The sequence below is a fragment of the Xiphophorus maculatus genome, chromosome 6, assembly GCF_002775205.1.
Source record: "Xiphophorus maculatus strain JP 163 A chromosome 6, X_maculatus-5.0-male, whole genome shotgun sequence".
NCBI lineage: Eukaryota > Metazoa > Chordata > Actinopteri > Cyprinodontiformes > Poeciliidae > Xiphophorus > Xiphophorus maculatus.
In genome coordinates, this window is record NC_036448.1 from 24,945,497 (window position 1) to 24,972,127 (window position 26,631).

The 26,631-nt window shown below is 37.4% G+C and overlaps 1 protein-coding gene across 1 annotated transcript in view; it reads right to left on the minus strand.

Annotated features, from left to right (window-relative positions):
- Positions 1-20,419, minus strand: part of LOC102222505 (sodium/potassium-transporting ATPase subunit alpha-2) — a 59,570-nt gene extending 39,151 nt beyond the window's left edge. The window contains exons 1-8 of the mRNA XM_005796607.2: positions 20,211-20,419; positions 18,390-18,464; positions 14,705-14,764; positions 13,735-13,938; positions 6,684-6,797; positions 6,116-6,250; positions 2,733-2,850; positions 549-817 (exon numbers count right to left, since the gene is read on the minus strand). Of these exons, the coding sequence (XP_005796664.1) occupies positions 549-817; positions 2,733-2,850; positions 6,116-6,250; positions 6,684-6,797; positions 13,735-13,938; positions 14,705-14,764; positions 18,390-18,464; positions 20,211-20,222 (987 nt within the window). The 5' untranslated portion in view covers positions 20,223-20,419. The remainder of the gene's footprint in view (positions 1-548; positions 818-2,732; positions 2,851-6,115; positions 6,251-6,683; positions 6,798-13,734; positions 13,939-14,704; positions 14,765-18,389; positions 18,465-20,210) is intronic.
- Between the last annotated feature and the right edge of the window lie 6,212 nt (positions 20,420-26,631).

Genomic DNA, 26,631 nt, shown 5'->3' on the forward strand with positions numbered 1-26,631 from the left:
TGTTTTTAATCTATATTCAAGAATTATTTACTTAAAACAACTCATTACGTCTTGCTGAAAAGTTACGTAATTTTGTTTGTCTTATTTCAAGTGTACTAAGATATTTGCACTAAAAACTAGACAAAAATACTTGGTAAGATTTTGTGTTTTTATACTGTACAACAATAGTGTCCTAGGTGTGGCTTGGGGGCCATTTGTGGCCCTTGAAATGATTCTGTTTGATCCAAGACCACATGTCAAAAATGGTAAAACTTTGGCCAACAAGAAAACAATTCATGACCCAAAAATTATGGAAATTGTCTGCTTTTCTTAATAAGTTAACAGTCCAAAATCCTTTTTATGTTTTGGATCTGTCTTGATATAAAGATGTTTTTTTTATTTATTTAATGTGTTGTTTAGCCGGTGAAAAGAAAATTCCCCAGTTTTGGCCTCCAGGGCAAACGGTTTAGCCACCTCTGTTCTAGAATAAAGTGTGTTTGTTCAGAATAAACTTCTCTAATCAGAAAACTTCTCCACTCCCATTATACCAAACCTTTTGCCCTCCTCACCGTGACCGTGGCCAGCAGGCCTTCAGGCACGTTGGCCACTATGATGCCGATGAGGAAGATGACGGCCTCCAACCAGGTGTAGCCCAGGATAAGCGACAGGATGAAGAAGCTCATGCCCAGGAAGACGGCCACGCCGGTGATGATGTGGATGAAATGTTCAATTTCGACGCTGATGGGCGTCTGGCGCACCTCCAGTTCAGACGCCAGGGTGGCGATGCGGCCCATCACAGTCTGGTCACCAGTGGCTATCACAATGCCACGAGCGGTGCCTGATGGGAGGCAGAAACTCTGAGTTAGTTTTACACTAAAAGTTGGATAAAAACTTCTTGACAAAGTAATCTAACATTTAAGGTCATCTAACTTCACATCAAAATACAGAGGAAAGCCTGAAATAATTGATCAAATCGGTAAGCATTTCAATTGGAAGCTTCAAAAAGACTAAATATTTTTATCAACATATTTTCCTTTGTAATGGGAGCTCTCTAAAGTAAATTAATGGTAGATCACAAAGTGTCAGAGGCAGCTTTCAGACAGGTGGCCTGATGCTGTCTCTGTGAGGAATATGAAAAGGGAATAATGAGTGTTCATAGTGAGGAAGTCATGACAGAAGGTAAATAATGTATATTGTGAACATGAAGGAGGCCTAATGCTGAAGATGATGGCTGAATGCAGAGCTATGATAGATGGAAGTGAATTATAGGTGCCTGCTAGAGAATGATGACTGGGCAACTAAACAGATGCTAAACTAAGTGTTTGAGCAAAACATCCATTCAGCTAGCTTGTACCCGTCCACCACTGACAGCTGAAGTGATTTTCATTGATTATCCTGATGCAATGTTTCTATGGGCGGAACAAAATGTCTAAAACCACAAAGGTACAAAAAGATGAAAGGGCGAAATCAGTGTCAGAAATTGATTAGTTCCTTTTTCTGTTGTCAAGTTTTAATAAGTCAACATTTAGAGCATATTTAAAATCATTTAAAAATGTTCAATTAACTCCATATTCATTCAAGAATTCACAATAATTGGGCCATAGACTTCTTGATTAAAGCAAAAATAATAAATTCCTCCCTTCTTGACTAAACATGACTGCAGGAGAAAATAAATAATCCAGAAAAATAACTCATTCTTCACTATTTATCTGCAGCAATCACCTTCTAAGATCATCTGTTTATCTGTTTTCTTAAAATAATTAATGGAAATTGACAAGATTGCTCAACATTAAATTATGTGTTGATTACTCAGACATTTTAATGTTTGAACACAGTGATGCTCAAGCGGCTGATGTTAGGCAGTCATCATGCTTGGCTAATTTATCCTTATGTTGCCATTCAATCTTGGGCCAGCTCTGATCCTATATTTACAAATATTTATTAAATATAAAGCATGCTGCTATGTAAATAGCTTAATTGAATTATTAATGCTGAATTACTAAATAACAACTATTTCATATTGCAATTCCAGGTTATAATAATCATCTTATACTTTGTCCAGTGCTACTTAGTAAAAAACATGCCACATAAAGGTCATGTTTTTCCTCTGACAAAGTTTTAAATTTAACTTTTAAAGATCCATAAATTCTTTATCTGTAGTTAGTTAGAGCAGCAGTCGGATAGTTGAAGTGTTGTAATGTTTATGAAAAGTGAAATTACAGTGTGAGTGAAGGTAGTGGATTTTAAGTCAAAATTTGTTTTGTTTTGAGGGATTTTAAAAAATATGCATGTCTCACAATTACATTGTTCTTAAAGGACAAAGTGAAGAACATCTTTGTATTCTGATCAAAATATTCTCATATCTATTAATGTTAAAGTTTTTACAAATATCTTCCAAACCCAACAAGGTGAAACACTTTAATGATTTCACCTGTAAAATCTGTTGCAATGATGAATGGGATAAATTTAGAGGAATCTGACACTGTAACACATTCACAAGCATTTCAACTAGAGGTAAATCTAACCAGTTAATTTTAAATATAAGCCTCAGTGCCAATCATTTTGCAATAAAGATCAGATTCTTCACTCTTGTGTAGGATGCACACATGGAGGAATGCTGGCCTAGCTTATTATTGCACTGAAACACATTCATGGTTGGATAGAGAGTCATAACAATGTTTTGCACCAAATGGTTTGAAGACAGCCATCTTGAGGAGATAAGAGGCAATCTTCGTTGGATTTGGCCTACTGACCCTCGACACAGTTGGTGGAAAAGAAACAGATGTTTCGGGTCTCCAGCGGATTTTCATGCGTTAACTCGGGGGAGCGAGTCTGAGGTTCAGATTCTCCAGTCAGAGACGAGTTGTCCACCTTTACAGGAAAAAAGAGGAAAGATGGAGAAAACGTTATCCAGTGACACCGACGTATTCAATGAGATAAAGGTGGAGAGAATTACTAGAACGGCGATGAAAAGGAACCAGTAATCGTTTTTAAATCGATTAATATGACAAATTTCTGTGGCTTTTAATTTCAGATCTGAAGAAGGTTTGTACCACTAATATGCAATATATTAACATTTTGATCAATAATACACCATTCATCATCCTCTATAGTTATAGGTAAATATATGTTTGAAAACATTTTATGAAATTGTATTGATGTTTCCCAAATTTTATTTTTTTTCTACCTTCTTTAATCTCCTCCACATCCTGTGTGCTGTCTAGATAAACTGGGTCCAGTCCCAGATTTTATTTTTATTTTTTTACCATAGTTGCAGTTATTATTACTGACCACAGATATCTGTCTAAACTCCAAATTTAAGTAGGAAGCAATTTTTTATTTTAGCATTTTCTGCATTTTTGAACACATATCTACTCTGTCACGTTTTGATGTTTCCTCCATGTTTAAGGGGAATTTAAGAAATATAAACCCCTGCAATTATATCCTATTTATATTCTGGTCAAAGAGAAGGTCTTTAAAATATTGATTGATATTAGAAAACCAACATTACAAAAATAAAACAAAAAAAACTTTAGCATTTCATTAAAGTAAAGGACATTTTTTTTATTGTAATATTTCTAGAGAGAAACTCAAAAGTGCATCACAGATGAGAGAGGATTTTGTCCTTTGGATTTGACCCGGTTTTGCAAATGAAAAGATGAGAACTTCAGAATTTAATAACTGTGGCTAAAAGTAGTTTTGAGATAAGGAGAATCAAAAACACTGGTTTGCCTGTAAAACTATAGATCATCGATGGGATAAAGTTAGAAGACCTACTTAAGAAATCTCCATTTGAGAATCAAAATTTATATTTTTAACAAAACAATTGAAAAAGGCTAAAATATTTCATTATAAAACCCTTAGGACAGCAGTGAGATTCCAATCCCAGTTACCCAAAAGCAATAAAACAGAGCATCGGTATGTTAATAATAATTTTTAAAAAATCTAATGACAGTGTTTCAACAGATCATCATAAAACCTTTGGCTCCTGTAATTTTCATGTTACTGGATTTACAACCAGACTTTTGGTTTATGATCAAATATGAGAGAAACTAATAAAACTACTAATATTCTCAGCAGACCGTAGGAATCATTTGCAGTAAAGATGCTGAGGAAGTGTCAAAATCAGTTTGCGAAAAAGTTTATGTTGCATCTGTTTCTTGTTAAAACTGTTCACAAATGCAAAGTAAAAATATAGAAAACATCTCCATGGTAACAAGACAAAGTAATAATGTCATGACTTTAGTTTGTGAACTAACTTTGCAAAGTTATTTACATTTCTTTTGTCTTGAAATAACTTAAAAAAAAATAGTAATAAAATAAATAAAAAATAAAAAAATTCAACCATACATTATTTTCCGAGTTTTTATCATACATCATATTTCCGTTTTACTCTTCTCTTTGACTAATCAAAGAGAGAATCAGAAAATTTCTTGTCATACAGCAACAGTCTTCAGTCAGAGGCCTCTTCAGATGTGTTGCAAGACTGACAGCTACTGGAGATCCTTCCAGCCCATGACTATGACAGGTAAAGTAGTTTTGAATTGAATTGAATTGAATGGAAGAAATAAATTATCCTTTAGAGTAAACTGTACCAAATCATAATACCTTAAGCTCTTGCATAACTGATGTGACATATTTTCCCTTCCTAATTGGTTACTCTCAGTTTATAACTGAAATTCCAGATGGTTTTCTTAAATATCTTCAAAGAATAGCGTTTGGAAAATGTCTGACTTTTAAGAAAACAACAGCAGGTGAAGAGATAATTGGATAAACCATCTGGTTTATCATCAGTCAAATTTTAAAATCCTTTTTTCTTTATGTTTTTTAGTCCATGGCAGGGTCTTTTGAGTCTATGCTTGACCCAAATAAGTTTCCTCTTGTATCATCATTAGGCCACAATCAATGTGTTGTTGGCAAATTATTAAATCCAAGCAAAAATATGTTATATTATTTATTTTATACCCTTTTCTCTCAAGTGCTCAGGTAGGATGGTTTTTTAAAACACCAGATAACATACATCACTGTTCAAAGGTAATTTGTGTTCAAGGTTGCCAGCATGTATATATTAAGGAGAGAAAAAACAAGGATGCAATCATTTCAAAAGCTTATTGATTTGTAAACTAGAAGAACAAAACATCATCCGCAGGTCAAAGATTACGTCAGCTAAGTTGTCACGGTGAAGGCCTTCTGGAAAGGTGAAATTTCTGCATATACGTCCATATCGCTTATTATAAGATTTTATGTTCAATTCCAGATTTTTGTTGAAATAGATTTTTTGTGTGTGGTCATTCATTCTGCTAATTAAACTCAACCACAATGAGGCTTCAGTGTGAACAGTTTACAACCCCAAAGTGACCTGAATGTGAGGAAGAAGAGCGTTGACGTCAAAGAGCTGCGCTCTGTTTATGATGGAAGTGTTTGTGAATTGATTTTAATGTTTATTCAGCAACGGGAGCCAACAGTTTTATTAAATGATAATAAGATAAAGAAAGCTAATAAAAAGAACTTACCACTAATAGCAACGGCTTTTTGTGGAGCATTGACTGTAACTTCTTTTGAGAAGTTTGTTTGCTAGACAGAGCAAGGAATGTCTGACTTTGATATGATGAGTTTAGTGACACAGATTCTCTCTTAAGTTCATAATCATAATTCTTATCCATTGTTTACGTCCTGATTTTCCACATCTGACAAACTTATGACATTTCTCTTATCAATGAAATCAAAGCCAGGTAAAATACAACATGACTGTTCAGACTGCAGATGTTTTGAAAACAATCAAATACGTATCCGAATTAGTACCGGATATGGAGGTGGCACAGATCGGACTGTGAAAAGATTGAAATTAGATCATTCAGACTGCCTTGAAAAAGTCCGATATAGATCACATATAGATTAAAAAAAAGCTGATTTGGGTTGTATTATTCTTATACTTAGGGTTATCAAACTATGAGATTCTCAAACTGTTCCCTGATTAAATATGTTACAACATCCACTCAACTTAAACCGTCAAACCTTGGAGTTTCTCAAATTAAACTTTAAACAATTGAGCCAGTTTAAGTTTAATGACACCATCGCACCACTAGAACTACCTGTGAGACCTTAAAACTTTGCGATTTGACCTTCGGTCCAATACCTTACATCCGCTAGAAGAGATCACCCGGAGGTCAGCAGGAACCCGGTCTCCACCTTTAATCTCCACCAGGTCTCCCAAGACAACAAATTCTGCGTTGATTTGCAACTTCTCCCCCTCGCGAATAACCATCGCTTGCTGGCATGTAGATAAAGATGAAGAAAAACTGTCAGGAGGAGACAGGGAATCTTGCACAGAGAGAGGATTTAGTAAGATGAGGAGAGAGATGTTTAAAAAAGAGCTGCCAGAGGGGCTAGTAGTATATTAAAAGCTGATATAGAAGAAAAGGAGGAAGACGGAAAAGATAGGTAAGGGAAAGAGGCAAAGGAAAGGGAGGGAAAAGAGCATAAATAGATTAAAGAATTAGGCAATCGAAGAGCTGGAGGTGGATAACGAGAGGGGAGTTTTTATGCAAACACACTCACAATCCAGAGTTGGCTCAAACATTTATTTTCCTTTGTGCAAGCTTATTAGGTTTCCACTCAAGTGAGTGTGTAAGCCCTACTTGAGGGATAGCTTATTGATTCAGAAAGCTCTGAGACTACACCAGCCACCTAATGCATCACCGTACCTGTGGCACCATTTTCTTGAACGAGTCCATGATGCGAGAGCTCTTGGACTCTTGGAAGTAGGAGAAGCACCCAGTGATGATCACCACGGCAGCCAGCACCACGCCCAGATACAGCTGAAAGAAAACAAAGGCGAGCCACAGGGGACACAGCGTCATTACCTGCTTAATGGACTTCATTTAAGGCATGTTAGAGCACAGAAAGCATCTTTAAATTGCTCAGAACATAATGCTAATTATAAATCTAATCCTTGCAAAAGTATTCATAACCTTTGACCACTAGCAAAGTTTATCACATTAACACCACAAACTTATCAGGATTTTAGACCAACACAGCGTAGTGCACAAGAATGAAGTGAAGTAAATGTTTTGGGGTTTTTTTTTTTACAAATTAAGCTCTGAAAAGTGTTTTGTCCATTCAGTTTCACCCCCCTGAGTGGCACAGAAATACCTTTTGTTATATTTCCAGCTACAGGTCTTTTGAGGTCTTTTGTACATCTGGAGAATGAATTTTTCCCCACTATTCTTGGCAAAATAGTGAAAGCTCAGTCAGACTGAATGGTTTTTACTGGATTTAGATGTGTACTTTGGGTCATTCTAACACATGAATGTACCTCTAAGTCGTTCTATTGTAACTCTGGTTGAATGTTCGGGATTGTTGTCCTGCTAAAAGGTTAAAGTGTGCTCCAAAACTCAGATGTTCTGGGTTTTACCAATTTTACTCTTAGAATTTTGTCTTTTGGCTGAAGAAAAACATTTCCACAGCATGATGTTCCCACCATACCAGCATGGGTATGGTGCATTGCCTTGTTGTTATATATATTTTTTTACCCCCCAGGGGGTCTTTTGTGGGTTCTAGTGTCCCTTATATGACAGTAGGCTGACAGGAAACGGGGAGGGAGAGGGGGGAAGACATGCGGCAAATATCGTCGGGTCCGGGAGTCGAACCCGCGACGGCCGCGTCGAGGACTCAAGGCCTCCAAATATGGGTCGCGCTAACCCCTACGCCACCACGGCACGCCCGTTATATTTTTAAAGATTGTCCCACCTGTGGCTCTCTTGGCTTCTTTTAAGTGTAATGTTTTCCTTCATCAGCCTGGTAGTTTAGGTAGATGGTCATGTTTTAGTAGGTTTCCAGTCGTGTCACTCTGTTCATTTTCAGGTGATGGATTAAACATTGCTCTATAATGTTCAAAGCTTGGGATATTGTTCTATGACCTAACTAAAACTTCATCCCTGATCCGTCTCGTGTGCCCCTTGGACTTCACGATGCTTCGTATTCCCAATGCTCTCTCATTTGTAAGGCCACAACAGAACATCTGCATTCTGCATCATTTGTTACATTTTCAGCTGGTGAGGTTCGCTCTCACACTGCAGTGTGTGAAATGAACTAAACTCTTTGAAAAGCATCTTCCCCCTCCTCACCTGTGGGGGCGCTGCACCAAGAAGCACTGAAGGAAACGACACAACACCTCTGAAGAAGAGTGCAACATCCTTCGTCACGAAATGGAAACAAAAAGAGTATTTTCAAATTTTAGCGGTTGTATGATTTCTCTTTGGTCTTTGGTAAATGATCTCAAGCTATTTCCCCTGCTAGCCCTAAACTTTCACATTTGTTTTACTGGCATTTACCCAGGATGCCATGTGTTATAGTCTGCTTCCTACATTTGGAGGAGTCTCAGCCTGGCGTTCACATACGCATTCGAACCGCACCAGAGTTCACTTCGACCAAACGAAAGTTTGGGTTTTATCAGAGTTCAATTATGAATTCACACCTCCCCAAACAAACCGTATTTTCTGAGTAAAATAAAAGTTTACTGTTAAGGGAATTTTTGAATTAAATTGGTTCAATTTAAAAGTAAGATCAAGGGGGATTTTTTTTTAATGAAAAATGTGATAATCATCATTTTCCTTTCACTTCAAAATTATCCACATATTTGTGTTTGGTTGTCAAATAAAATCCCAGAATAAACATTTTAGTTCAAAGGGATATCAACATTTATACAAGTCGCTGCAGCTACAGAAGTTCACACGCATCTGTAGAACAGAATTTTTTGTCATCTTGACATTCAGCTTTAGTCCAAGAGAGCACCTGTCTGAAACTGTGATCCGTTGGGCCACCAAGAGAGTGACTGTTGCTTTGTAGTCTTGTATCATTTTCAGAGATATGTTATGGCATATTGTTGTTTTGCTTTTAGTATCTATTTTCAGCAGTACAGCGAAAAAGCTTCTACGGGTTCATCTCTCACTGATGCAAACAAGACAGCCAGTCAGTCTGGATAAAAGCGTCTCCAGCTGGTGCACTCTCTGCCTTGGACTGCTGGAAAATAAAAGTCTTAAACCATGAGAAGTTTGCTTTTTCCGTGGTTCTGCTTTTATTTGAGTGCAATAACAGAACATTCTTGCTGTTTCCCTTTTGAAAGACTTTTTTTTATTACTACTGTGGATGTGCAAATGTTCTGAACCAGGAAATAAATCTGTATCCTCAGAAAATCCCCTGTCACAGTTAGCATTTGCCACAAACATATTTTTTTCTTTGCAGCTTCTGCTTCTGTTTTGTCCCTCATGGTATTTGCAGATTTTTCCTCTTTATTTTTCCCTCTACTTGCTGTGGAGGAAAGCTGCTTTCGCTCACCTGCTGTGCAGAAACGTAGGTGCTGCATCTGTCCCAGCAGGTGAGTTTGAGCATTTTAAGCATGAAAGAGCCGATATGCAAACATCTAAACATGAAGCTTAAAACTGTGCAAATAATTATCCAATTTAAGGACAATTTTAAACACCAGAAAATGTCAGAACACTTTTATCACTAGATAATATGCTTTTATCCGACAATAGGCATATGCGAGGCTCTGTGGGAGATGATTTTAATCTTAAATAACTGTCTGAATTTTACAAAGTGTCAAAGCTGCAGTCAGTGAGGGCTTTGAAGCAGCTCACCAGAGCATCCAGCTTTACACACTCAGAACTGAACGGAGAGATTTAATCGCAGGGAGATAAAGGTTATCGTGAGTGTGCACGGCTGTATCTACTGTATGTTATGCAATGGTTTAAAGCTGACTGGAGAATAGTCAGAGCTGAAGGATGATTGCATTATGACTCAGAGCCATAAGGTGCAGAATGAGTGGCGATTACTTTATTTGCTCCATGGTTGACATGAGTAATTTTCCAAAGGTGTGCCAGGAATTTGTTGGGTTTTTTTAAAATGAGGGATCAGGAATCAGGGACAATTCTCACACTGCAGACAGTCAAAACCAGGAAAACTTTTAAAGAAGGGGAACCATGAAGAGGTTGCTTTGGGTTCAAAGCCTCGGCCTGTTTGCTACGTATCTTCTAATTCTCTTTCCTGTCAAAATACTGTTCAGTAAAGGCCTCCAGTGCTTATAAAACCTTTAAATAACAAGAAAAAAATCCAAGAGGCAATCTTTATTGAGAGATGTAGGACAAAGTGAAGCTGCTGAATGCCTTCAAGTATGTTATTTTGTAATCATTAGAAGAGAAGAGCTACCCATCACGCTCCACTTTAAGTAAATGTTGGTTATTTACGTCTTTTATTCATAATGAGGTAATTTTCCTGGGGAATCATATTGCCAGCTTATGTTTAGTCAAAGTCACATCAACATGTTTTTATTAGTCTCCCTTGAGAGGAGTATGTGTTGAACAAAGGGCAGTGCTGCAACACAGAATGTAAAGAAAAACAAACAAAGATTTACTGCAAAAATAAAATGGTGTGCATTAAAATTTTGTGCTAATCCTGAAGACAAACATAACCTATAGACTTATTATAAAAAGGCTGTCCATCCGTGTTTGTGGTTGTTTATCTCCTGTTTTAGCCATTAATAGTTATTATATATTAAAATACAATCATAAATAAAGATCTTTTTTGCTGATATCCTGTCAAAATTCATGTTTCATGTGCTCAATAATACAAAGTTTTCTATAACACAGACAAAAGTCTGTGTTGAAGTGTGCCTTCAAATATTCAAACATTTTAAGATGAATCGTAAAATGTTCTTCAATTATTGGTTTTTTTTTGTTTTGTTTTTTTTGCTGGGGGTCTTTAAATAGCTTACTTTTGATTGTTTTTCTCTTTTTAATCCCACTTAAAATACTTTCCAAAATACAAAAATATATAACTACTATAATATACATTACTGATGGTAACAGAAGCAACTTTAAAAAGCATTGTTGAGGTTTTCTGCCAATTTGCCAATGTTATTTATAGCCACACTGAATGAGTGCTCTTCTAAAAAATGTTGGTCAATCATAGCAAAATATGTTATTTTCTGCAAACCAATATAGAGTGCTCATTTGCAGATGGATTTTGGAGACAGCAAAGCTCACACGTTTGCTCTCACTAAACCGGCAGCATATAGAGAACATCATACATCCAGGAGCTGCACCTAATGCATGGAGAAATAAAAATATTGCATTTAATGGGAGAAACCTTCCACAAGTGAAGGCATTATGGTGTATTGTTATAATTGTCAAGCAATTTTGTTCAATAATCCTCTAAATATGTTGAGTAAGTGATGGTTCCTGACAGCAGGGAGGCTTGTTTAATAACCAAACTATTTTAGTGCAAAGTTATTCTATTGTATTATATTTTGACGAATAGCATCTTGCTGATATAAGCATTTGTCTCATTAATAAACTAAATTATCCTGGGATAATTTAGCTCATGCTGGAGCTACAGTTTTTTCACTTAAGATGGCAGAACAAAACACGACTGGAAAGAAATATAGTGTTTCCTTTTTTTTTTTTACTGGATTTATGGTTTTGTTCATCTAATTTCATTAGGTTTAGATAGAAAAAGCTTTGTTAGCCTCAGGGTTGGACTAGACTGATAAGTTTGTGCAGAAAAAGTAACAGTCTGATTTTGTATATGAATGTTTAATGTCTGATAGTTTGATTGTTCATCAAATTTAGCAAAAACTATAACTATAGCCATTCCCATTCACGCAACTTTGAGCAATTTATTTGAGTAGATTAATGATTTTGTTTTTATAGGAAACAAGAAATAGCATCTCAGAAGATAATTTATTGTTTTATAAATAAATGAACACTGTAATTTAAAAAAAATAAAACCAGGTTGTTAAAACTAAACTCAAAGTTGATTGTTTTTGCCTTCAGGCATAACATTGCCTGTCTAATGGGGTGTTAAACATGACATGTTAAACCATGCACTCCAATAAACCCGTGAAGACATGAGCTACAGTAGCAACAAGATGTTAGCATGAGATAATTTTCGTCATGGAAGTTGTAAGATGACCCTGGGTAAATCAAACAGATGCTTTATGTCATCGAGGTCTGGGTAATTTGGAGGCAAAGTCAATACCTCAAAGCCATTGTTGAGATATTTTTATTTTGTGTCAGGATCTTATATCCAGCTAAAAGTGGCCCCAGCCATCAGGGAATATTATTAAAATGACCCACAACAATGGTTAGGTAGGTGGTTTCAAGTATGGTAAGTGTGCTGCATAAGTCAAGCTTTTCCCAGCAGAACAAGCCTCTGCAGGCGTGTTTTTCTTTCCATGCATCCCGTGTTCCCAGGTAAGCGGTGCACATGCATCCAGCCATTCAGATGATGTAAAATAAAACCTAATTCATCACAATCAGACCAGGCCACCTTCTTCCTTTCCTTTCTGGACTGATTCAAATGTTCAGATGCCCACTGTTGGTGGGCAGAGGTTGGCATGGAAACCCACAGTGGTCTGCGACTATATAGCCTCACAGAAACTGTAATGTGCTGTATTTAGAGTACTGACTTCGAGTTCATTTGTTTTACTGCACAGGCCAGCCTTTGCTCTCTATGTGCATCGATGACCCACCGTTCCTTCCTTGAACTGCTTGACAGATGTAAACCCTGCAGACCAGGAACAGCCCACAAGAGCAGCAGTTTTGGAGATGCGCTGACTCGGTTGTCTGTTTTTTTTTGCAATCTGGCTGTTGTCGAATGTAACAAATATATTTCCCCCACAGACAGCTGCTATGATGAGGAGATAATTAATGTTTTTCAGTTCACCTGACTGCAGCCATAATGTGTATAGCATGTTATCACTGCACAGTGAGAATAGTTTCTTATACTTCAAAACTTCAATAAAACACAATTTGCACGGATTTGTCTGAACAAAATGAATGGAGCTTGGAGAAAAAAATTTAACCATAAATAGGGATGTGCTGATCCGATCATGTGGTTTCAGACTGGATCAGGATCTGGATCTTATCAAAATAAGGGATCAAATATACTGTATATGTATATTTATTCTAAAAATTCTGTTATTCCAAATAGGAACAGTACCTACCGCTATGTGAGGTTATGATCAGACTTGTCTCAACACAGCACACCTGTGCAAACAAAACTGTTGCACCAAAAAAAAGAAAAAGTATATATATATACAAATATATATATATATACTTGTGATTTACACAGCCTGTTAAATGATAAATAAGGTGGATAAAATAAAATATAAAAGAAATGCCAAAGCTCTTTCTTCACTTCTCATTTTTTAAATGACATCAGGTCAGGACATTAATAGTTTAATACTCAAAATTACGATGGTGAATTAGGACCATTGTAGAAAGAAAAGAAGGAAGTCATTTCAGCTAAAAAGTCAAACATTTTTAGATTAATCTCAGAAATATTTTAGGAAAAAAAACATGGAAATGTCTGAGTTTCAAAAGTTGAAAATAGAGTCTCAAAAGTTGGAGATTTTTTGAGTTTCAAAAGTCAAAGATAATCCAGTTTTCCAATTTTTTTTTTACTTTTTCTTGAAAATTTCTGAATGTTTTTTGACAAATTTTTGAGTTTTAAAACTCAGACATTTCCTTGTTTTTTTCTTCTAGATTTTGTTTTTGTGGATGTTTACTCCTTTTTTTTCTGTCTGCAATAGCCATGGTATGCATCATACAAAATCTCAGAGGGCAGGAAACCTGATGGGGACACCCCGAAATTAGAGCATGAAGTAGGGGTCAGCACATCTGTAGGGAAGATGTGTGCTTTGGCAGAGCTGCAGTGTGTATAGTGTGCTAAATGCTTTTACATGCATTTTCTCACGTTGTCGTTGGCCGGCTCGTCCTCCATAGCCGCCTGGATGCTGTAGGCCAGGAAACAGAGTACAGCGCCGATCCACAGCAGGATGGAGAAGCCACCAAACAGCTGACGACAGAACTTGACCCACTCTGGGGTGGTGGGAGGCGGAGTCAGCGCATTCGGACCGTCCCTGGCCAGAACTTCTGCAGCTCTGCCGTTGGTCAGGCCCTGAGGGAGAGCAATTTTTAGGGATGAATGTCCTTCTGCTTGCAGTGGATATCTTTTTACAACACAACGGCCCAGTTTCTACCATGGCTTAAAGGCAATTTTACTGCTTCAGCTGCAGAACATCAAGTATTCCTGCCTGGCCTATTTAACACAATAAGCACAATAAACTGGGTGACTCTGCCTGTAAGAGTTCCTTAGCTGGGACTTTATTGAACATTTTACTCAGATGTCATGGTCTGATTTACATAAAATCTCTTTATATACTTTAAATACCTGGAATACAAAAATGTTATTAGACTTTCTAGGAACTCGCACTGAATTCATTTGTGCTGCCTGAACCTTTACCTGCGCTCCCAGTGATTCTATTTTTTCATAATCTAACCAAGATAAAATCTGCTTCACTTCACCTGCAAGGCCGCAATATCAACCCTAACGGCAAGCAGCAAATGTGGCTACAGCAAAAAGGCTTTGTGATGTTCTTGTATCTGTCCGTGTATGCGATAGTAGGATTTTTTTTTTTTTTTGCATCAAAGAATGCAAGTTTGTTTGTGTGTGTGAGGGATTAAAGATGAAGGACAGCCCAGGTGAGCCGGGCGCGCCACAGTGGGTCGAAATCAACCAAAAACGCGCTTGGTCTCAGTTTGCATTTTGCCTTCCAGGGAAGGCAAGCACAGATTACATCTTTATGTGGGATATTATAGCAACTCTTTATTGTGTGCTTGTGTGTAAGTGAAAATACAGGAGGCCCGTGTGTGTGTGCTGTTACCCGTGTCAGGTCCACTCCATAGCGTTTTCCCACTTCATCCACAGATATTTTATGGTCATCCTGCAAGGATAAAATATTTCCTTGTAACTTGTGCTTCGGCTGAACACAAACACAGTCCGTATTTGGCAAAGCATGAAATGAAAACTAGTTATGATTCTATAAGGAGTCATTCAGTGTTATATACTATGTGATCTGAAGCTGTATGGCTGCTGCAGGAAAAGCAAAGTCCCACTGCTGCCCCGTCTTACTGAAAAATGCTTTATTCTCAGTTTCCAACCCGGCCCAGAGGATTCAAATAAATGATTCATGTCTCATGACAGATCAGAGAGGTCAAAGATGTCCGACCCCACTGCATCTCATTGTGCAGAAACGCATGAGCTTTGTTTTCTATAAATGTATGTCTGCTGCATTCAAGAACGACGGCTTATGATATTATTCATAAGGCAAGCTCTCCAAATGTACAGAAATGCACGCTTCTGTAAAATGATTGTGCTTTGTGAATTTATTCTAATCCAGAATGAGTCACATGTTTACAAAGTCAAAGGGACAATTTTGTCTATCTGAAAGCGCAGCTGGAGAACAGGTCAAAGTGACATTTTGTTCTTGGCAGTATATTGCCGTTTTTCACTGATTGTTATCATTTCTGGAAATAATTTAAATCCTTTCCTCTGTGGATGAAAAGAATGTTTGTATCCAGGCTGAGTGAGAGAGTGTCTGACAATGAAAATAATGCCTTATTTTGATGAATTTGGTCAAAGAACGCTGGTTTCAGCTAAATAACAGCTGTGAAAATCAGATTAAACAGAAAAATATGGCTATCTGAAGCAGGGTTGAAAACACCTAACATCAAAATTGTCTGTGCATATTGAAGCGAACAGCTGGCTCAATCTGGGGTAAAAAGTAAACATCATGGTTACATCTAGAAAAATAATTATTTATTTGCATCATCCATTGCTGAATTGAACCTAAAATTTGGATTTCACACAGCTAACCAGCTAACAGCTACTACACTGCTCTCAGTGTTCTAGAGCTACATATACTGTACGTTCTCATAGGAATTGTCTAAATTTACATAAACTTTAAAACATAGCTGGCATGATTGTTTTCCTTTTACAGAAGAATTTAGAGCACAAACTCACTCTGGTGACATTTAATCACATTCCATTCAAGTACAAAGGGCTGCTGTAAAGTAAACCCTCCTGACAAATATTAGCTATTTTCTGCAGGGATTAGCAGAATGTTTATTCTTCCATCTGGTGAAATGATGTGCAGGCAATCAGATTTTATTACACACTCAGGTTTTTATGAGGACCTTTTGTTGATAAAATACAATTCCCATTGTTTAAAATAAAAACTTAGACAGAAGTTCAGTGGCGAACTAAAGGTAGACATGAAGTTGTTTGGCAAACTTGGATAATTTGAAGGAAAATTTAAGAAATTGTGCTGCTTCACACCTTTTTCCTCACATTAGGAAAGTTGAGGGAAGAATTTGTAAGTAAAGAACGAAAGTTTAACATAGTCAGTAGTGCAGATGTCTACAAATTACTTAAAGTGTTCAAACACACTGAAGAGCTTTGAAAATAGAGAAACTCCTGATGGACTTTCAGAACCAGCATATTTTAGTCGCTGCAGTTGAAGTCGTTACAGAAATATCATTTTAAAAACCACCTGTTAAAACTTGAAACTGTGTATTTGAAAAATGAGAAAGCATAAAACATGATAAGATTTTAATTTAGCATGACTCAACAACAAGACGTTCCTTTGATCTTCCAACCTGAGAACATTATGACTGATTGTGACTAGGCGATAACCGTGGACAAATTAGCAATTACTGGAACTCTCTCATAATTTGCTAGTTACTTTAAGGTACTTGTTGTGTTCCAAGTTCACCAGAAGCTACTATGTACTTTCAAGAACTTTCCAGGTACTTTTGTTTCAAAACTTTCTGCTTATGTGCCAGAACGTACGTACGGCAAAGCCCTTTTCATATGGAGCTTATGGTTCCATAAAATGTTCCCTAAAATTTACCTCTAAGTTTAAGGGAATGTACCTTAATGTAAATCACCTTGTGCTGCAGTCTGGTTCTTTAAAGTATGTAGTCAATTCTGGGAAAGTAACCAGTAAGATCCAAAAAGGTTATTGGAAAATAATGTTCCAGGAACTTATTCTATTGTCTAGCCACCTCAAAGCACGGTCTGACTCCTGAATGAGGCTAGCAAGTAGTGACCAGTAAAGTAACCAGTCATTTGCATAAAAGCTCGAAGAAAGTGTCTTTGGAGTTCCATTAATTACCCTAATTATCCTTCTGAAAAATAACCAGTAGGTTTTATGAAAGTGCTCAGTAAGCGCCAGAAAAGACCTAGTTATTTCTGGAAAGTAGCCTCAATGTTCCAGGAAAGCGTGGGCTGTATAATGGTGTACCATCAAATAGTAATGCAGACTCAAAATATTAGGATAATTTTCAGTTATTTTAGATACTAAAGAAAATCTATATTGAACAGTTTCTGTTCTTAGAGACTTTTAGCTTGACTCCTTTATAAGAATTTCTCTCCGTTTCTCCAAACTGAAATCTCCCTGATTGCTGTTTCTGCCTTGTGATCTACTGGCTGCCCATAAGTACTCCTAACAGCTGCACTGTCTCATAAAAGCTCACTAAGCAACCAGTTTAGTTTTCCACAGCCCAGAAACTCAGCTTGGTGCCTTGTCACTACATCAATTTTAAAAAAAAGCCTCTTCCAGTAAATGGACAATCAATTTCTCTTTATCAGGTAGGATTTGATGGTTTTGCAACGAAACAGTTTTGTTGGTAATATTCCACAAATAACCTGTAATCATGTCGTCTTTGGGGGTCTTTTGAATTTAGAAGTTCGCAGTAAGACATTAATCAGCAATCATCTCTGGGAATTGCGTCAATCTTACAAAATAAACGGTGTTTGTTTTGTCTTACCCAGCATAAAAAAGAGCAAAATCTCTCACTTTCTTTACTAACAGAAACCTCAGTCGGCAGGAAGCAATTTGGCCAAAACTCATCTGAACGACCTTGTGTTCTCAAAACATTCAGCTGTTATTTATATTGGGCTATAGTCAGTATTGATCCCCCAACAGCTAGTGGTGATTAAGGTGATTTACTGTGTAAAAACAAACAGAAATGGGAGGAACTAAATGAAGAAGCATATGAAGTAGAGTGATGAAGGTAAAATGTGACAATCACAAAACTCACTGTTGACAGTTTCAAAGGGATTTTCCCCTTTAATCAGATGGAGGCCTACTTTTTATTGACAGGAGTTACTTTATCACACGTGGTGCAAGAAGTAAAACTTAACCCAGTTTTCATGGGCATCGATTGGTGGCTTTCTGACAGCACCTCAAAGAACTACAGCTCTGCGAAAGGCAGAAACCCGGCACCAGGCTGCTGGTGGCCCACAAATTATTCAGAGTCTTTCTGAGTACAAAGCGGAGCAGCCAGAGGGAGGCTGAGCAGATAGAGGAGAAACAGGCCGGCGTTGCGGCTCGTCTGCAGCCGACTGCACAGAGCAAGTTGGATTGCCATTTTGTTTACGGGCCACGGTTTTCATTTATAGCCTTGTTAAATAATCTGGTGTCTGTGGCGTAGCGCTATTTGAAGATCATTTGGGAGCAGCGGAGAAGAAATCAATCACGGCACAGGGGCGGCATGTTTGCTCACCAAGGCCACCTCCTTCTTCAGCTCGTCCAGGTTCTTATCCTTCTTCTTCCTCTTCCCTCCACTCTCTGTCCCCCACTGTGGAAAAACACAGATACAACAAACAGCAGCCTAAACCAAGGACATTTACATTCATGGCAGTATATTACAAGCACAATGGACTTGTGTATGCCGTTTCATTTCAATCTCCCAGCACTATTGGCAAACCATTCACGGAATATGGAAAAGATTTTTTTTGTCACAGTGGAAGTTCCTCATTTGCGAGCGCGCGTGTGTGTGTATGTGTGTGAGTTGGGAACAGTTGGAAGAATGGCGCATCATGGAAATCATCTGCCGCTGTCAGTCTCCTCTTAGCAAGCACGTGTGCATGTCAGTGCAGCAGTGAAGGCGGGAGAATGTGAGGGGAGAGCGTGCACGTGAGTGACACGGTGAAAACCTAATCAAAAAAAGAGCCAAAGAGGGAGCGCCGAGCCGGTGGAGAGCCTGAAATGTGTCTGGCATAGCAATTTCCCCCCACTGTGCACGAGGAAGATTACCAGGCTGTCCTCCCATAAAGCTAAATGGAATGAGGCCTGATGGAGAGAATACAGGGAAAATTACAAAATAACCCAGATAAACAGCAAGCGAGGAGGAACAAAACTTATTGGGGAGGAGGGCCATCAACCTGAGATGGGGGCTTTTGTTGCTAAAGAATGCTCACAGACTTCATTCCCCTTACACATGTTGGGAGCACAACATACAAGCAGAGTCTTGTAAAAGTATTTTGTCATGCTACAACCACAAACTTGCATTTGTATTTATTTTGTATACAACTAAATAAAGCTAGAGAACAAACAACAACATGAATATTAACAAAGCATGATGATCCACTGCTCAGGTTAGAGAATCTGGGATAGAAAAATAGAGATAAAGTTTACTTTGGTCAAATGAGATCAAGACTTTACCTTATTTTGCATATTTTCAATATGCTGACCAGCATTTGAACGTCACCCTGAACACACCACATGCATGGGAAGATATGGTGGTGACTGCATCATGACGTGGGGATTTATATCTTTTGATACAGATCGAAGTTTATTAGAGTTGAAGAGAAGAAGGAAGAAGCGCTTCAAAAACACAAAGTCTTAGCAACTATTTTTGGTCTAGTTTTGGTAAAATATCTTAGAACACTTGAAATAAGACAAAGCTAACTTACAAGTAACTTTTCAAGAAATAGGCGCTTGTTTTAGGTCAATCATTTTAAAAAGTACTAAAAATAAGCTCCTATGTCTTTATAAAAGATACTTGTAAATTAGTTTTGTCTTATTTCAGGTGTACCAAAATATTTGCACTAGAATAGATTGAAAATACTAGATTTTGTTTAAACATAAATCTATGTTTGTAGGACTTAATTTTTTTTGTTTACAGATGTTTTTCATGTAATCTGACTGAGATTAATCTCTTTCCAAAAAATTGATATTAAAAATGTTAAGTCTTTAGATGTAGAATGGTTGTAAAACAGTTGCAACGTGGCACAGCAAAGACTGAAAGCACATGCTACATTTTTGAGTTTTTATTTTTAAAAACCAGCATCTTGAACTTTACACATTCTTCATTTTGTCAGTTTATAACCCAAAAAATGCTAATAAAATACAGAAATTTGTTGTAGTAGCATGACAGTATGTGAAAATATTGAATTGGTGTGGATACTTTTTCACTTCTACACACTGGTTTACCACTTCTGCTCCATCTGGTTCAAAACCCATTGCTTTATTACATTAAAACGTACAGGTATTTAAAAAGTGCTTTTTGTTTTGTTTGCTGAAGAAAAGATTATGAACTTACCTCTCTGCCCATGCTTGGTGTCCAGACGTCTGCAGGTTATACAGTAAAGGACGAGTTCGGCGGTCTGGGATCTGCTGGGGTCTCCCACCAACATGTGCAGAAGACACTGCTGCTGGCTTTTTTTGGGCCTGGCACCCTGCACCACACCAAATATCCCATTACCCCCCTCAATGTTCCCTTCTCTCTGGGTAACCTGAGCTTTACATCCCCTGCCCCACACCATTCCCAGGGTTTCTCTCCCCTCTCAACTCCCCATCAGCAAATGCTTTCCCACCTGCTTAATATTCCCACACGTGGCCCTTCGGTTAACAACAGCTCATCAATCACCGCTGTCAGCGCTACAAATGAAACCTTGCTCTCTACATAACGCATACAGTATTTACAATAAACATGATAATGAGGGATCGATAAGAGGCCTCGAGGTTTATAATGAGGAAGCAGCAGAGTGTTCAGCTGTTGGGATTCTGAGGCAGTCCTGGTGTCTGTTGTCCAAATAGATGAGCGAAGCAGTGAGCTGTGCCACTGAATCCAGTTTTCATTGAGTCTTCAGCTTGATTCAAAGCCAATGCAACGCCTCGGTTGGCTCGAAGTCTGCCGTCTTTTCCGACATACGGCAGGTCAACCGCTGGGCTCGCACAACAGATGCAGCAAACGATCCTGTGTCAAATAAGCTCCAAATATCTCCTAACTAATTGCCAATTACTTTGAGGCTTGATTTTATGCTTGAGTTCTTCCCACACTGCAATATGACTAATTCCCTGTAAAGTGTCTACTTCAATATCCTGTGCCATACTCCTCACATAGGTTTCTGGTCTTTCAACATTTTCCACAATCTCATCCAGGCTGAAAGAAAAGGTTAAACATGTCATGAAGAGCTCTGTAAAACTAAATGGTATACACTGCATCGCCAAAAGTATTGGGTCACTTACCAGACTGCAAAAACACAAAATCCTACCAAGTATTTTTAGTCTAGTTTCTTGTGTAATCATATTAGTAGACTTACAATATGACAAAACTAATCTACAAGTAACTTTTTAGCAAGAAGTAGGAGCTTGTTTTCAGTCAATTATTCCTTAATATTTATGAAAACGTACTTGTTCCATTGGCAGATTATTTCACTTATAGCAAGACATTTACCCTATGTAATAAGTGAAATAATCTGCCAATGAAAATAGTACTTTAATGTAGTAAGCCAGGTTGGTGGCATCAACTAACTCACTCTTTGGTTACCTAGCAACAACCTGTTTAGTAACTGGGGCGGCAACAGTTTAAGGTTTCACTAATGTGCCTCATAATTCCTTAAGAAACATAGTGGAGTGAAAACTGTGGAAAGGTCATGTCACTGATTTGGTAATATTTTGTATATTTAAAGCATAAAGTTAATTAATAATTATAGATAGACTGATAAATGCTTATACAGTAATATGTTTTTCAGTTATATCATCCAGTCTCTATGATTTATTGGAATATAAGCCACAGGACCTTCCTCAGAAGCTTCTCTGAATATTTTCGATATTTTCCAACAAACTGAGACAAGTTCTTTGTATGTCCTTTCTACTGCAGGTTCATGGTGTGTCTCCATTTTTGCTCTTTGTAAGTCCTTTTACATCATGAACAACCTCTTCCTGAGGAGTTGTGGGCTGATTTCTGACCTTATTCGTGATCATAATACATTAACCTTAAAGATGAGGGCAATTTCCTATTCCTATCTTTTGCCAATAACTGAACCACCAGCTGTCAACTTCTCACACAGCTTAGTGCAGAAGGTTGTTGTTTCCCCTTCCAGTTTTGTGCAGACCTAGTATCTTGTCCCTGACATCCTTTGACAGCTCTTTGGTTGCGACCGTGGAGGAGGGGAGGCTGGAAGGGAAGAAATTGATTTTGTGGAAATATGTGCTTAATGAACATAATGAGTTCAGCTCAGGAGGATCTCTAATTGATTGACTGATTGATCGTACCACATGTGCACACAACCAATCTGTGGGAGCCAGAACGCTGACTCGCTCGTTGAGGATCAAACACTCATTATCCCCAATGACAGGAAGTGAAAGCTTTCATTATTTCTTAAAAATACATCTTAAATTTTTTTATGCCAACAGCAACTGTTGTATGTTTAGCTTTGTAAAGATTATTATCCTTAAGCTGTAAAGATATTAAAGTAAGTCATTATTTCATCTTCACTTTCAACCTCTACCATGTTAGTGACTCAGCGGCCGAACACAATAAATGTCTGATATTTGGGATGTTGATGTTTTAATTATCTTGTGCTACTGGACAGACAAGATCTAAAAAGCGTGGAAAATGAAAGCCTTCTGTGAAATCCTTGTTAATTGGTCGTATTTAACAGAAAATGTAATCATAGACAATTAGTATACAATATAAGCAAGGACTAAATCACCTTGTGGTCAGCTTTAAGGAGTATCAACTCATTTTTAATGCGAGTGGTACATAGAAGAGAAGGGACTTTGGAAACAGCACGAATAAGCAAAAGACCGTTTTCATCTAAATGGCAGTGAACGCCTGAAATTACCTGGGGAGAAAAAAAAGCAACAGAATACATTTACCTTCTCGGTGAAACTTAATTCCTTCAACATTTGGAGCAACATGGTGTATATCTTCAGTAAGTAGTGCCATTTCCTTTGAAGCCATCTGCTGGAGCAAACACATCAGAGCCAGTGACTTAAAGAAACGGAATAAGCAGATTAAGAAGACTGGCTCTGTTTTAGAGACTCCCATAAAAGCCCTGCAGCTGACTGGAGAAAGAATAATGTTCCACAAGCTGCTCAACATAACAGACAACACAGCAAACCTCCATGTATCATGCTAATCAAACAACAAAGCACCTTCAGTCATGCTTGTTTGGTTCTTTTGTCATAACCATTGGTACAAGATGTCACTTGTGCTTGCATATTAACTCTTCAATCATTATTATTGTTTGTTCATGTTCTTTCTTTGTTTGCTGCATACAGCATATTCAGTCACAGCACACCTGTGGAATTGCCTGTTAATGCAAATGGCACATCCACCAATCAGAGCTGCAACTCAGTGCAGTTGGGCATTTATGGTAAAGATGAGTTGCTGAAGTCGAAATGGGAAAGAAATGAGAATCTCACATCAGAAACTCCTGATACATGGGATTTTAACACATAAATGTGTTGAATTTAAAGAGAGGTGTTGCTTTGGCATCAGCAAATGTCGCAGTAGATACTATGTGGTTTGTGTATCCTCACAACATCCTTCAGCCTGAATGCACAGAGCTCCAGCACAATGTTTAATATATTTAAAAGAAAATGCGGGACATAGTGGAAAGGGGATTTTATATAAAGATATGCAGCCAAGAAATTCGCTGCAAATGTATGATGCTATCATTTGAATTTAGACCATTGTCTCTGAGGAATGTTTCAGGCTCTTCCAAGTCTACTTTATGCCATGAAGAATTATCTTCTGAAAGCATCAGGGAGTTCTGCTGGCAGTGTGCACCTAATAAAATGGTGGTGAGTGCATGTGTTTTATTCAAATCATGTTTTTAAGCAGGTGAGGAGACACAGGTTGTCTCCTCAATAAAATAATCTATGCTGATTAGGGCTTTTTTATTCTTCCACTAACTGAACAAATTAAAATCAAGAAAAATATTCTGCAGACTGCAAAATCTATTAAATTATGTATTTAGTTGTGCAAAAGAACTGGGCATGGCCAAAGAAAAAGAACATGTTAAAGGTGACAAGGTGGATGGTGAGCGAACGTTTATCTGATTAACTTCTGCTCAGCTTGTCGATAAAGCTTGGACCAGTTCAGACAGATAAAATGTGGTCCGAATTACTTCCAAACCAGATCTTTTCAAATATATTTAATCAGATTTGACCCACAAAATAAATTTTAACCTACAAAAGAAAAATAAAATCTAGTAATCTTACCATTTTTAGAAATTACATGTGCAAAACAAATAATATTCTGCATCTTCTGCCAGGTAAACAGTGAATTTCTGTTTCATATGACAAAATCTTAAGTATGCTTTTGAACCTAACTAGGCTTTAATCAAGAAAAACCTTTCAAAACATAAGCACATTGTGTCTTTAAATGCTATGTCAAGGGATTTGAATCCTTTTTCTCTGCCTAAACAAAACAGTAAAAAATAAATAAATAAAAAAAATAGCTTTGCTCTGCATTATCCCCCCACCAGCTGGCCGTTCGGACGGCGCAGCTGAGCAGGTGCATCAGTTAAAGTCTGCGACTGCACTGCGTCTGAATCTGAAGCAGAGCATTTCTGAAAAGGTCATGTACGTTCACTGAACCACACCTGCTCGTTAGGTCAGAAAAAATTAAGCCTTTATGAAAATTATATCTCATTTTGTCACTTTGCAAAAATGTGAAAAGGTTGTGAATAGCTGCCAAGCATTTTTTGCAGGTTAACATAATTTCCGTTGGATGTGGTTTAGCAGTAAAGGGCACGAAATTATTCTGGTTAAACTCTATATGTTTTTTTTCTTTCATTAAAAGCAAACCACCTGGTGGTTCTTGTTCACTATTTAAAAAAACAGATTTTGTCCCCTTAAGCGTTCCTGTCGCTGCAAGCAAGAAGTACTAAGATTGCTAATAAAGTCAGGGCTATTTTCTAATGAGTTTTCTTCTCCTGCCAGCTGTTAAGAACATTCACATGGCACACAAAACCTTTACAACCTTTTTCTTTCACATAAAAGCACCAACTTCAAAGTGTTTTAATTGAATAGTTTGTGATGTAAGACCAACACAGCACAGGGCATCATGATTTCATCATTGTGAAATGAAAGGGACACACTGGGTTTTTCTTCACAAAAACAAATCTGAAAAGTATAGCATGCATTTGTAATCCTCCTCCTGTTCTCTCATTTCCCAAATACAATCCAGGGCAACCAGTCGCCTACAAAATTCACCAAATGTGTAAGCAGAGTCTACCTGTGATTTAATGTGGAAATAGAAATGGCTGTTCTGTGAATGCTTCAGACATTTGTTAGAGAATAGCCTCTGGAAGACGAAGGAACTCAGCAGACAGATTGTTGATAAAGTTGTTGAAAAGTGTAAAAAAAAAAAAAAAAAAAAAGGTTTAGGTTAAAAACAATATAGTTCAATAGATTATCTGAAAATGAAATGACTGAGTGTAAGACAGCTGCAAATCCATCAAGACATTTCTGTTCGCCTTGAATGACGGGCTGGGAAAGATAAGGAATTTATCAGAGAAGCAGAAAAATCTTATTTATGAAGGCACTTCAGAGCCGTTTGTGGCAAACTGTTCAGTTTGCTACAAACTATTCGGGAGGAAAGGATGTGATCTGATCAATTTAAACCAGAATTAAAGTTTTTTTTTACATACATGCAAAACGTGAAGTGGAAAACTAACACTGAATGTCAGCATAAGCACACACTGTCACCAAGGTAGCCATTTCATGATGAGCTTCATCCTGTGGGGAGGCTTTATTTACCTGAATCCTCCAGCAGAAAGTCAATCCTAAATGCAGTTAGCACTACAACTGGCTCAGAGCAAAGCATATCAATGGGTTAAACATGTTTACAGATGCCCTCGTTTCAATTTGACAAATGTTCTTTTTTCTTACTGATACTCCTGGAAAGACAATTTTGGTTATTTATGACATTTTGTTTTGATATAAAATACAGAAATGATTTATAACTGAAAAAAATAAGTAGTTCTTTGTGGCATCTTATGATTTTTATGAAAGCTTGAATTCTTTGAATCATGGTCTTTAGACCTCGCCTGTGATCAGACTATTTTTTTTCTTGCGTATAAACATATCTCCCTTGTCAATAGAGCTATTTATAGTTTTTTCTAAACTGTTGTTTTGTCTTTTTATCATCTGAACAATCATATGGTAATTGCAACCAAATATTCACACACACACACACACACACACACATAAAAAGACAACTTTCATTCACTCACTGACATTAAAATAAAATAAAATTGGTCACTTAGACTTAATGAAATTATCTCTATTTAGTTCATGTTAAAACAATGAGTGAGATATGATTTTTATCCAAACTCAGATTTACCATTTCCCATGGTGTTTTGCCTTTTAAACAGCACAAATGGGATAAATATTTTTGTGTCGCTCCACAAGTTTTTCCAGTAGTTTGCAAGAATTGCGGTCCTTTCTTCCCAAGAGAAATTTTGTGGCTGAATTTGTTTTTTTCACAGAAAACTTCAGCAGGGGCTGGGAAGTTGCTCCCAGTTGACAGAAATTTAAATGAATGTAAAACTTGAGGCAAACTTGGAAGAAAACCTGGACAGAGGTTCAACTTCCAACAAGACGATGCCTCCAGTCAGGAGCATTTGTACCGACTCTCTCCATTTGTGTTTCTCATGGAAGAATTTCCTCTTTTTAACAAATTCACAAACATTATTTCAGGAAAAAGAGGGAATAAAACAATA